The sequence below is a fragment of the Mercenaria mercenaria genome, chromosome 13 (assembly GCF_021730395.1).
Source record: "Mercenaria mercenaria strain notata chromosome 13, MADL_Memer_1, whole genome shotgun sequence".
Lineage (NCBI taxonomy): Eukaryota > Metazoa > Mollusca > Bivalvia > Venerida > Veneridae > Mercenaria > Mercenaria mercenaria.
This window is the reverse complement of record NC_069373.1, coordinates 62927794-62942085: the sequence shown is the minus strand read 5'-3', so window position 1 is coordinate 62942085 and position 14292 is coordinate 62927794. Positions and strand designations below refer to the sequence as shown.

At 36.0% G+C, this 14292-nt stretch overlaps 1 protein-coding gene across 1 annotated transcript; it reads left to right on the top strand.

Annotated features, from left to right (window-relative positions):
- Positions 1-48: 48 nt before the first annotated feature.
- On the top strand, positions 49-12540 carry LOC123528842 (uncharacterized). Its single transcript, XM_053520944.1, has 7 exons — positions 49-162; positions 870-1062; positions 1510-1706; positions 1885-2012; positions 3016-3164; positions 9847-9939; positions 12521-12540. Exons 1-7 carry the CDS (start codon positions 64-66, stop codon positions 12538-12540), a joined length of 879 nt encoding a protein of 292 aa, XP_053376919.1. The 5' UTR covers positions 49-63.
- The last annotated feature ends 1752 nt before the right edge of the window (positions 12541-14292 follow it).

Below are 14292 nucleotides of genomic sequence, written 5' to 3'. Positions count from 1 at the left end.
ATCCAATGGGGATCCGAGGGGCCTTAACCGCCCCAGTTGGTTGAGAAGAGACCTACACCAAAAATGCACAAGAGGACACCATTTCGTATTTTTATTTCAACTATTTTATTGCGTTACACGAGGAATGTGCCCTCTGCCGTACCTTCACCTAAAGGTTTTAAGGTTTAATAATCCTTACAACTTATGAATACATATATAGATTTACCCTTTCATAGATGTATAATGTTTGTCATAATAATAATGTTCTTTAAGACTTCCATCGTGTAGACCTAGTAGCTAAAAGAATTTATTAACACCAGCTGATTCAAGAATTTAACAAGGCATGGGTCCACATGGTGAGTTACATATAGGCCTATACAGCTTCAGGCCAAAGATTCCTACAGATATTCATTTTTCCTAAAACAGTAGGTTAGTGGAACGTCCTATTGCCCGAAATCGCAAACACAGCAGCATTTGAATTAATATATGCAAATACTATGAAAATATCAGATATCAAATATTCGGCAGATATTTTTCCTTTCGCTCAAAAGGTCACTTCAAGTTATCTATATGCTATCAGACGTTACCGGGTCATATTTCTGTTTTAGACATAGCTTTTATACCCTATCAGTACTAAAAGGTAAGTGCAGCCTGTGTTTTGAATGAAAACATAATTTTTAACTATGACAATTATTCTTTACTTCGGTGTTAATCAGTTGATGCATTTTAATTTTAATTTAATCGATTTAAGCTGAAGCATGTGTTTAAAGCAAAATGTACATGTTCAGGGCAAAGGTCAATATATACACTTGTATTACGGAAGTAGTGAATAGATATATAGGCGAATTGTGATATGCCTAAATCGGAAAATAATGTTTTACTTGACATAGGCACATACATTTTGTACGCTACCAACTATGGCCGATGCAGTAAGCTTGGATGCCATCAATGCAGCCTGTGATGTTTTATACAGAAATCCGGACATCATTCAGACACCACTACTGTGTCATGTTCAAGGAATGTTTCCCACACTTGATCAAGACATAGATTTATACCTTAAACTTGAAAACATGCAGACAACAGGTAACTAGCATTTTAGTTTTAGAAGAAAATTTTAAAGATTTTTTAGAAGTCACACTAAAATTTCAGTAAAGCAGGCATACACTACACCAAACAGTGGAATTGGACTGTATGAACAAGCATACTCTTATGTAAATCACCAGTCAACAGTGTGTGCTATTGATTATATTGATTGACTATTAAAGTAAAACACTGAGAGAAAAAGTTCCTTGAAATCTACTTCTGGTATCATGTAATATACTATTAACATATAATAATTATAATGATGATAATTCAAACCTACCTCGGGCAAATAGTTTTGACTATTGACCGGCAAGCCGTTCAGTAAGTGTATAATGTAAGACAGTTACTATAAAAGTTTCATATTTCAAGTTAATGAACGTTTGTAACTATTTTCAAGGACTAGGGTACAAAGTGCGTTTTAAATTATTTAATACTTTAATTCATTAGGTTCATTTAAAATTCGTGGGGTTACTAATCAGATGGAACATTTGCCACCGGAAGTTCGTAATGGAAGTCGTCAAGCGGTGACATTTTCGGCGGGAAACTATGGAAAAGCTTTCGCACACTGTATGAGCAAAAGAGAACTTAAAGGTTTGGTATTAATGCCACACACTGCACCAGACGACAGAGTTGATATGATAAAGGTATATCTTTTTTTTTAATCTTCATATATGAATTATTGATCGAACGTCATGGAACAAACTTTTTTTTTTTCAATAATTTTCTCGTAGCCCTCAATGTTCGACATTTTTATATGGATATAGTTTTTTACGATAAAATTTGTTGTCAGTATTTCTTTTTTAATAATTTGATTTTTTACAGAGCTTTGGTTTAGAGGCACGAAAAGTGCCATCAAACGAAATTCAGGAGCATGTCAAAAAGTGCGTTGCTGAAGGGTATACACTCTTACACTCCTTCGATGATATCAATCTCGTTACTGGATATGGGAGGTATACTTAAAAAGTTATCGGTATGTCTCCCACATGTGTTGGGGGAGACGTTTTAATTTAGTGGTGTCCGTCAGTCTGTAACAAAGTTTGTCCTGGCAACACCTGTGAAACCACTCCAAACTTTACAGAAGTGATCATTGCCAAGCCTAGTAATGCACATTATCGGCATGTTCCAGTTCACTGATTTTCAGTAGAGTTATGCTCCTTGATTCGTCAAATGTTATAAGGTTTTGGGCACTTCTCTTATATGATTGTTCGGATTTCCCCAACCCTTATATGAGTGGTCAATACAAAGCCTAACAGTGCATATTGTCGGCATGTACAGTTTTTGATGGGTGGAGCAATGGCCATTGATTTGTCGTAGTTTACCTTGTCCGTGCAACTGCTCCGATTCCACCAGTAGGAATTACACCATAAAGTGTAAAGTGTTGATTGCCAAGCTTAGCTATACATAGCTTCGGCATTTTCCGGTAAATTAAATTTCAGCGGAGTTATGACCCTATATTTGTCAAATTTTATGATGTTTTGTCTACTTCTCTTACATCACTAAAACCTCACAGGACTGCCAAGCCTAATTATGCATATCACCTGCCCGTTCCGGTCCAGTGATTTTCAGAGGATTTATTATCCTCTGTGATGTTGTTGCTTCTTCTCCTATACGTCAATCTCTAATATGATTGTTGTTTTTTCTCTTCAAGTTATTTATATCAATGACCGACAATATTCTCTGTAAAATCAAAACAGTTTTGAAGGCAGTTGCCCGACATATAGTCTGATTGATCAATTAAAGCCATTCATGGAAAACACTAAACAAAATAATACAAACATATCAACGCCTCAAAAATAGGTGCACTTAAGTTGATTTAATGCTGATAGATGGTGCATCCATTGGATTCATATAGATATATTCATAAAATGTCGCTTATGCAGCTATATAATAACGTTGTTTATAAATCCAGTATAAATCAAGTATAAATCGATGTTTTTTTTATATTATTTCCAGTATAGCTTTGGAGATTTTAAAGGTTGTTCCTAATCCAGATGTTGTTGCCGTCTGCTGTGGCGGAGCTGGTCTTGTTGCCGGAGTTACCGCTGGTTTGAAACTCGCAGGATGTCACGACTGTCGTGTGTATGCAGTTGAACCCACAGGAGGTTAACTATTTAACGCATTTATAATTTTCTTTATTCCAAATTGTCTTAACACTTTGAAGGAACAGTATGCTGAATATCAGTCAAACCTGTCTGTAAAGACCGTCCTTCGAAAAATTGGCTTTTTTGGACAGATGGTCTCCATACAAAGGTAGTTTTACATTACTTAAACAGTGGCCTTTTTCCGTGTTTTTAGCTCACCTGTCACAAAGTGACAAGGTGAGCTTTTGTGATCGCGCGGTGTCCGTCGTCCGTCCGTGCGTGCGTGCGTGCGTCCGTAAACTTTTGCTTGTGACCACTCTAGAGGTCACATTTTTCATGGGATCTTTATGAAAGTTGGTCAGAATGTTCATCTTGATGATATCTAGGTCAAGTTCGAAACTGGGTCACGTGCCTTCAAAAACTAGGTCAGTAGGTCTAAAAATATAAAAAACATTGTGACCTCTCTAGAAGTCATATATTTCACAAGATCTTCATGAAAATTGGTCAGAATGTTCATCTTGATGATATCTAGGTCAAGTTTGAAACTGGGTCACGTGCCATCAAAAACTAGATCAGTAGGTCTAAAAATAGAAAAACCTTGTGACCTCTCTAGAGGCCATATATTTCACAAGATCTTCATGAAAGTTGGTCAGAACGTTCACCTTGATGATATCTAGGTCAAGTTTGAAACTGGGTCACGTGCAGTCAAAAACTAGGTCAGTAGGTCAAATAATAGAAAAACCTTGTGAGCTCTCTAAAGGCCATATTTTTTCATGGGATCTGTATGAAAGTTGGTCTGAATCATCTTGATGATATCTAGGTCAAGTTCGAAACTGGGTCACATGCGGTCAAAAACTAGGTCAGTAGGTCTAAAAATAGAAAAACCTTGAGACCTCTCTAGAGGCCATATATTTCACGAGATCTTCATGAAAATTGGTCAGAATGTTCATCTGGATGATATCTAGGTCAAATTCGAAAGTGGGTCACGTGCCTTCAAAAACTAGGTCAGTAGGTCAAACAATAGAAAAACCTTGTGACCTCTCTAGAGGCCATAATTTTCATGGGATCTGTATGAAAGTTGGTCTGAATGTTCATCTTGATGATCTCCAGGTCAAATTCGAAGGTGGGTCACGTGCCTTCTAAAGCTAGGTCTGTAGGTCAAATAATAGAAAAACCTTGTGACCTCTCTAAAGTCCATATTTTTCATGGGATCTGTATGAAAATTGGTCTGAATGTTCATCTTGATGATATCTAGGTCTAGTTTGAAACTGGGTCACGTGCCTTACAAAACTAGGTCAGTAGGTCAAATAATAAAAAAAAACTTGCGACCTCTTTAGAGGCCATACTTTTCATGGGATCTGTATGAAAGTTGGTCTGAATGTTCACCTTGATGATATCTAGGTCAAGTTAGAAACTGGGTCAACTGCGGTCAACAACTAGGTCAGTAGGACTAAAATTATTTAAATCTTTTGACCTCTCTAGAGGTCATATTTTTCAGTGGATCTTCATGAAAATTGATCTGAATTTTCACCTTGATGATATCTAGATAAAGTTCAAAACAGGGTCACGTACTTTCGAAAACTAGGTCAATAGGTCAAATAATAGAAACACCTTGTGACCTCTCTAGAGACCATATTTTTCAATGGATCTTCATGAAAATTGGTCAGAATTTTTATCTTGATAATATCTAGGTCAAGTTCAAACTGGGTCACATGAGCTCAAAAACTAGGTCACTATGTCAAATAATAGAAAAAAACGACGTCATACTCAAAACTGGGTCATGTGGGAAGAGGTGAGCGATTCAGGACCATCATGGTCCTCTTGTTTTTAATAGTGACCTTTGTTCGGAGGTCACCAGGTATTTAGCACAGGTTTGATGTTATCTGCTTTGAAGTTTTTATCTGTCCCGTAAATAGGTATCTACGGATGGGGAGACTCTACTTTTCAAGGCTTTACAAGTGCATCTGTATATATCAATGTGCCCATACCACGTGACTTTGACGTCATTTTATGGCTAAGACGGCAAGCCAAATTCCGTCGATTCGATTCTTCAAAGTGGCGTAAGTTCTTTATTTCTTGATCAAATATGATCAAATCAAGCGCAGGCTAAGGAAAAAAGTGAGTACTTCACTCACAAGTAAACGGTTTTATCAACAGATGAACAGTTTTGGCCTGAAAACGGGAAAACTGTTTTGTTTAGAGAAAATGAGCATGGTAAGACGGCAAGCAAGGGCCCTTTTTGACAGAAAAACGGATGATTGTACACATCAGAGGTGTCGCACGTATTACCGATTCACAGGAATTTAATGCCGGCTCTGTTGGAGGCGTTAATTGACAAAAATGTAGCCGAATTATTTAAAAATATGCTAAGACGGCAAGTCCGCTAAGACGGCAAGTCATTTTTTATAGTAATATCGCCTATGGAGTCGCACTTCTCTACAAGCGGTCACTGGATGTGTACCAATAGTAGATCATTCTACTTCTTGTCAAAACTATAAAAAAACCATCAAAGAACCGTTATATAAGTGAAGTCATATGATGTTTTGAACTACGTTATATGCTTTTTTTTGTACAGCTAAATTGTGAGGCTTAATAGATAAATTAAACGAGAATTATGATTTGCTCTAGCAGGATTGGCATATAAGTGAGAACTGTTCTAGAAATGTTAAGAATTCAAAAGCTACACATGTATACCATCTTTGATGTACCTCTGCGTGTCGGTCTTTAAGATTAAAGTATGTTAAAGCGTTTCGAAAACTAAAGAACAAATATACAGTTGGCAGCAGGCAACAACAAATAATACACATTTTTGACCTAATCAATACTACTTTATATGTTTACAAGTCTGTTGTACATATGTTTGAGTGAATGTTTTCTTGACAAATCGTTATGTATTAAAAATAAGGCTACTTATTAAGAAGAGCCATTTTGTCGACTTCCACAAATCAAAAACACAATTTTCAGATATATATAGAATAATGTTTTGACAAATAAGAATCTTATGCTTAACTCAGTCTATAAGCTAGAAGACATGCTTTAAAAAGTATTCCTATGTAGCTGTATTCAAAATATTGAGTAGAATAGAAAAATCTTATTTTTTCCCCAAAATTTAACGCGATATCACATATTAAAATAGAATTGGAAACTCCACAGGTCGCTAAACACAACAAAAACGAAAATGTTGCAGGCTCGGTTTGATTGAGCCTGTTCATGGATGGTAGTGGAAATGCATGCTACCGTCCATGCCCTCTAGCCCCGGGTTGAGCAGAACTCAACATTTACACATGCTAAAAGTACAAAAAGCAATTTAGAGACATCCGCAGATGTATTCAAACGATGATGAACATGGAACCTTCGCGTGATACACGTGTTGAGGCGTGTAATTCCATGAAGAGCGGCGTTTGGTCCCCAGATAAAATAAAGGGTTTGCCCCAAACGAGAAAACAATGGGCAGAACTAGACAAACTAGAATTTAGGAAGGGGATCTGAGGTTATGGAGCCTGCGTATCACAGGAACAGTCAAAAGACAAAATTAAAAAGCAGACACCATATCCAAGGGGTGATTAAACAATACCCAAGGCTATGAAAGCGGGAGTATTGGAACCACCCACAAATACACCAACTTTCACAATTCTTGAAGAAAGGGTTGAATAATTCTACACATTTCTGCAAAATCAACTTCTTGTTTAGCCGAGCCTAATAAAATAAAATGTACTGATGTCACGATTTAACGACCTGTGAAGTTTCCACTTTTTTCTATTTTAAGTAATCTTGACACCAAAACATTAAAAATGTTGCAACCCTACTTCTTTAATTCATGGGTTGTTGTCTTTAAACTCCACTACCTTGTTAAAATGTTTGTACAAACGACCGACCCTGCTACAACAACAGTAGAAGTCAGTGGGGTCCGCCAAACTGGAAACTAGACCTGTATCTACCCCAAGATCCTGCTGTTTCGACTTCCGTGCAGTTTTGAGATAAGAAAAAGAACCATACACATGAAAATCATCGGGAGAAGACGCAAATGCCCCGTTGATATGCTTTGATTCAATTTTGCTTAAAAGAAATCAATCAGTTTCATTTATCGGGCACACTTACTTAGAAACTTCACATCAGGCAAACATCAACATTTGATATACTAAGATAAGATTTGTTAATTGAGTCGGAAAGTCAAATTACAAGTAACATTAGCTCTGATGAGATTTTTAACCGACTAGAAATTCTCGTTATGAACTGCTTTGATTCTATTTTGCTTCATAATCTATTTTAAAAACTCTGTAGCTTTTACTCTGTTTTATTAACGTTTATCAAAATGACAACTTTCATGTAAATTTTTCAATTCAACAACAATTATAATAATCCGGGACTGATGTAATGTTGTTAAAAGTCATAGTAAAGTACATGTACCCCTAACATCTAAATGTATTCAGGATTTGCAAGGAATGTCAATTATTTATCTTGTAAGTATTAATATAGGTTATTACATTAAATATCGAGACAAATATGTAAGTTAACCAAACGTGTACTTGCATCACGACCATTTTCCTTAAAGCCCTGCTCCCGTCCTACCTTTTTACTTGAATTGTCACTGAAAAAGCATGAAAATCCTGACTATGAACAGTGACGTCTGTCAAAATAGACTCTATTGTATATGAAATTCTATATGAAATACCTGTGCTTTTGCGTGCTAAAGGTTGGCACGTGGCCGTTAACTGTTACCTATTGTAATCATGGGTTGCATACACACAAAAGAATTTGAATAGCCGCTGATCAGGGCTTTTACCTGTAACGTGTAGCTTTCCATGTAACAGTGGAGCACTGTAGCAATTAATATACTACATATATAATTATTTATAAAAAGGAAATTTTAAACAAATATTTTGACTCAGCCTTACAGAGATATTAAAACGATAAAGCAAAATGTTAAATAATAACTAATATGAATCAGTCGTTATAAAAGCTATACAAAAATAAGGGTAAAATAAGAATAAAGGGAAGTAATTCAGAAAGAAAATCTATTTTTAAATTAAATAAAGCAGTTTATCATTTAACTTACTCCTACACAGTGATCTCCCTTGTCATTCGAATCAGGACAGGTAGAAAAAATCGCATACAGATCTATATCCTATACAACTAGAAAAAATGATTCAGATCATAATTATGCTGTTTTATTACTGACGAGTGCATTATGTATTAAGGCTAAACTAGAGAAATCTTTCTTATACGTTTTGAACTATTTTTTTCATGGCATATTTTTATGCGCTTCGGTCACGTCTGAGGTTTTTCTGAATTGTTTTAAAGGAATACACCTCCGCTTTTCAACTTAGTCATGCTCGATGGATCAACAGACTTAAAAACATAATTTTAATACAAAATGACACATCCTTTAACCTTATTGTATTTTCATATGTATGAAAATATCAAGCGACTGTAGAACAATGTTCAGAAAACATCAATAAGAATATTTTTCGATTAGCCCGAAAAAACGGGCAAAAACCTTCCTGCGGATTAATCTGTCTTTCAGTGAAAATGGTTAAGCTGATATTTTTGCAAGTTCTGGAATACGGTATATTATAGGTCTCAACCACTTCGTGGGTTCAACCTAAAAATCAATTTAGCAACATCCGATGATGTATTCATTCGGCGATGCATATGGTAATTTCAATGATAGTGTGTAATTCCACCAAAACGGTGTATGGTCCAAAGTAAAAATAATTGTTTTGCCTTAATGAGAAAACAGTGATGATAAACCGTTCATATCTCTTTTGCCCAGCACCAGTGATTTAAGGAGAAGATGAAAGATGATCAATGAATGTCACTGAACTTTTATGTAAGTGTTCATCGAAGGTTCCATGTTCACCGCCGTTTGAATACATCTGCGGATGTCTCTAAATTGCTTATTTTAACTTTTAGCATGTGTAAATGTTGAGTTCTGCTCAACCCGGGGCTAGAGGGCGTAGACGGTAGCATGCATTTCCACTGCTGTCCATGAACAGGCTCAATCAAACCGAGCCTGCAACATTTTCGTTTTTGTCGTGTTGGGCGATCTGTAAAGTTTCCACTTTTCTCTATTTTATTTCACAAGCATTGATAAAACATAGTAAAAATGTTACTGACGGACGGATTGATAGAAGGATGGACGGCCTGTAACCACGAAAGTGTTGAATTACGTAAGTTGGTGCAACCAGGTATATCTAATAAAAATGACTTGCCGTCTTAGCGGACTTGCCGTCTTAGCATATTTTGGATTTTTAAAAAGTTTTTAAATAATTCTGCTACATTTTTGTCAATTAAGGCCTCCCACAGAGCCAGCATTAAATTCCTGTGAATCGGTAATACGTGCGACTTCTTTGATGTGTACAATCATCCGTTTTTCTGTCAAAAAGAGCTCTTGCTTGCCGTCTTACCATGCTCATTTTCTCTGAACAAAACAGTTTTCCCGTTTTCAGGCCAAAACTGTTCATCTGTTGATAAAACCGGTTACTTGTGAGTGAAGTACTCACTTTTTTCCTTAGCCTGCGCTTTATTTGGTCATATTTGATCAAGAAATAACGAACTTACGCCACTTCGAAGAATCGAATCGACGGAATTTGGCCAGCCGTCTTAGCCATAAAATGACGTCAAAGTCACATGGTATGGGCACACTGTATATATATATGAGTAAGGTAGTCAAGTGTGATGTACAAAGTTTTATACCTTTCAGCTCCTACACTGTATGAAAGTTTTAAAGCCGGTCACGCTGTAACGATACCAGGTGTGAAATCTGTTGCCACTGGACTGATGCCGCCATGTACGGGTTTGAATTTTCGCCCCATTTCAAAAAATATAAAATTTGGGGGGGGAAACCCAGCTAATACTTTTTTTAAAACAACTGGGTTCACTTTTAGAATTAAGAAAAATTTAATATTTCATTTTTTATCCCCTCTAGTGTGAAAAAGCTTCTTAAAAGCAAAGGGTTTTTTTTTTATTTTTTGTATTTGGTCCCCACTTTTTTTAAATGAATTTTTGGTGTGTGAAAAAGTGTAAACCTTAAATTTAAGCTCGATTTTTTTTAATTTTTAGTTAACAAAATTTTTTTCCAAAAATTTTAATACCCAATTAATCCCCTTTAAGGGGAAAAAAAACGATAAACGTCAGGGTTTTTTAAAAAATCCCTTTTTTTTGGTTTGTAGTAATTTTTTTTTCATTACACTCTTTCTGAATACATACATGTTGAATATTCCCCAAAGTGTAAATTTCAGTTTCAGAACTCGTGTATCCCATCATTCCTTATTTTTTTCAATCGGGTTTTTTCCACGATACTGCATACTGATTTTTCAAATTTTTTTTTAAAAATGAATTTCCAAATTGAATAGAATTTTTCGTCAACAGGTAAAATTACCTTACAAGTTTTGGGCAAACAATTTTTGGAGGCGTTTTGGCTGGTTTCCCGACAAGAAATGATCAAAGTATAAAGATGTTGTATCCCGGGGGCCCTAAAAAAGGGGAACCCACTGGACTGCAGGTTCATGCCCCTTGTGAAAGGCGAATTAAAGATGAAAAGGGGAAAAGAAAGTGGTAATTGTGGTTCCCGGAAAGCAACATAACTCCACCAGAACTTGCAAAACTAATCGGATGATGATGTAGGATTCCAAACTTTTCAGTTTCAAACATTTAGACATTTTTATAATGTCAAACACTCATATTCAAACGGTTTCTTTTCACTTTGCAGATTTAAAGTGTTAAAATTTAAAAGAATTTGGTGTGCATTTTTGTTTTACTAAATTGCTGCTTTTTTTAAAAAGAAAACCAGAAAAAAATAAAAAATTTGTTTTTTAAAATATAAACCAGTAAAAAACATAAAATTTGCTTTTTTTAAAATCAATCAACAGAAGCAACGCGAATATTTTTTAGACTTTTCAATAAAATACTTTTTGCATATCGATGCAGTTTCCATGATGCTTTTTTTCTTGTGTATTTTGGTTTTTGGGTCGAAAATTGTTTTGGGGCATACAGGGAGAAAAAATTATTTTCAAACTCTGGGTAAAAAGTACCTACTTCTACGGTGTATGCCACCCAATCAATACTGATATGACAGGGAGGCGCTTGTCAGGGACAGACTTTTAAAAATGGCAACCTTAGGTGAAAAGGGAAATTACAAAGGTTAAAAATATTAGATAAAATATTAGAGGGTTCAGTTGCCCCCCCCCCCCCCCTTCCCAGTGAATAGAACAAACGGGGGCTGAACAGTTTTTTAGGGGGGAAACCATTCCGGAAAAAAATTTTTTTTGGGGGGAAAAGGATTTGGAATGCATAGGGATTGCTTTAAATTTGTGGGATAAAAATTTAAAGTTTCCTTGTATGTTTGAGAGGGTTTCCCATATGGTCTACTACGAAAGACTGAAACTTTATTTTTAAAAATATAATGGGGCCCTTTGGGTTTAAAGGGATTGTCAGTTGATTCTTAAAGCATTTGGGGGCCCACTGTTTTTTTTGGGCCCATATTTAATAATAGTATCGAGCTGCAGTTCTTTGTACTCATTCAATGTTTATTGGGGGTTTTTTCCCAAGAGTGTTTTTGTAAGGAAAGTTTTTAAGCGTGGGGGGGGCCCATAGAGGGTTTTTAAGTGTTTTTTTTAAATTTTCGAAAAATTTCCGAATCCGGTTTTAATTCCATTTTTTCCCGGGAATAAATGACGTAAAAATTTGACGTTTCTGTTTCATCAAATAGCTTGGAAACTAGTCTTGAAAAATTTTGATATACACCACACTAATGCTGTTTAAAACAATTTCCCTCGTTAGGATCGCAGCTATTACACACGGGGAAAAAATTTCAGTATCCCTATACCCCTTTTTTCTGAGGGTTTTTTGGGGAAAGGGGGCCCCCAACCCAAACTTTTACTTTTTTAAATTGAAAAGGTGAGAAAGGGGGACAGGGGAAATTTAAAAATTTGGGTGGGTTGGAAAAAGGGTTTTACAAAAGCTACGATTAAAGTATCCCCTTTTATAAAAGAGGAATTTTTAAAATAAAAAGTGAAGAATTTACATATAATCTTACTTTGAGGTGTTCCAAATTTTTCCCACTTTATATTTTCTTATTTATTGGGGGGGGCCTAATGTACTTAAATTAAAAGTTTTCGTGGGGCGTAAAACAATTTTTAGTTTTTAAAATTGATTTGCCTTACTCTTGAGATGGTCCTAAATTTCTCATAGTATAAGAGGGTCTAAAAACGGTTTCCAGTATTTTAGTCTTCAAAAATATAAAAGGCCTTTAATAAATAAGTGCCACAAAATAGTCCTTTTTATTTTTGCCCAAATTATTACCTTACGTTGGTACGCCCAGTAAAAAACCCCCCCTTTTTAAAAACGGGCTTTATGTATAACTTTTCTCTTTTCAGGTATAAAGTGCCCTCTTTAAGATAATAATGTTTTTAAACCTTCTCCGAGGGGGCGTCCTCATGTCGTATCATACATCCTTGTTTTTAATTGGGCCCTTAAATTTTTAAAACTTTAAGGAGTTTCCTAAATTTTTTCATAGTAAATAGCCTCTTAAAGTGACTTAATGTGTATCTTCCCCCTGAAGGCGTCCTCAATTTTATAAAAAATTTAAAATTCCTTTTAAATTTAGGGGCAAAAGGGGAAGAAAGGGTCCTCTTGATTTAAAGTGTATAACCTTACTCTAAGATGCGCCCATAGTTTAAATTGGCAAAAAAACCAATAGATGCGAAATAATGGGGCATCTCTTTCTGAGGAAACGTAAAAACCCGTTCAAAAATACCCGTCCCATGAGAAAACCCAACATAGGGGGTTTTTTGCGCCCCAAAAGGGTTCCAGCCCACCCTGGCCCGGGAAATTTTTTGCTGTTGCTTTAAAAGGGACTTTTAATTATTAGAGAAACCATTAGCGAAAAAGGCATGGATCCTGACCAACTGCGGGGATGCGCAGGCTTGTCTGGATCCTTTGCTGTCGCAAACCCATTTATTTTGGGTTTTTTCTCATGGCCGGCCCATATTTCCTTAAAGGCACTGCCTGCAATCGAACGCAAAAAAGAAAAAAAAAATTAAAAGTATCGGGACTATTAAAGCAAAAATTTTTAAAGGGAAAGTTTAATTTAAATTTTCTGGCAGATTTACGGATATAAAAAATTTGTAAAAAACCCGCCCCCCAGGAGCGTCTCAAACTTCCTTGGTATATAGTCCACTTTAATTGTGACTGAATGCATAATCTTACCCAAAAGTGCGTCTAAAACCCTTTTTTAAATAGCCCTCTTCAATAAGATCCCCCGAGGTGCGTCCTATTCTTAACATCGCATTTTTCCCTTTTTAAAATAAATTTTTTAATGAAAATCCCTTTACTCTGAAAAAGCGTTTTTCATTTTTTAGTAGATATTCCTTTTTTTATAGTGACATAATGTCAATAGATAGATACTGAATTTCACGTGGCTGGTCCCCCGTTTTTTATAATGTAAGGGGAGCCCCTCTTTAATTTTGACTATTTTAAAATTTACTTTGAGGCGCCCGGGTCTTTTAAGAGCCGTAGTCCTTTTTGTATCCCCCATAATCCCCAAAACCTTACTCTCTCAAAATCATCAAAAAATGCCCCTCTCAAATTGGCTTTTTTCCCTTTATTACTGTTATTTCTGATAAAAAAAAGGAAACAACAGTTTTTTGATATCTTGAAACAGGTCAAGTCCCAAAACTCTCATTCTTGTGGGAGTGTGGGGACAGCTCCACTGTCTCTCCCCACGCTTCCTGCAACCCCCCCCCCCCCCCCCCCCCCCAACACACACAACACACACACACACGCACAGGGCAAAACAACACACCCCACACACCGAAACACACAAAACGCCGTAACCTGCTCTTAGGGCCTTTTTTTAATAGTGTTTTTATAACCTACTTGCTTGAACCTGTACTTTATTATGGGGTCGCCGAATGCAAAAGCTCTCTTTATATGTGTTTTTTCCCCAAAATTTTTCAACATTCATATTACCCGCTCCCACCTACATACTATGTAAAACCCCCTTTAAACCTGTATCGGTTTTCAAACTGTAGCAAGTGTCTTCGTAGGAGGAATAGATGACTAGGTTTTTATCAATAGAAATGTGGGTTTCCTTTACAGTTTAAATAGGGTTTTGGGGAAAAAGGCTTTAAATTTTGACAAAAATGTG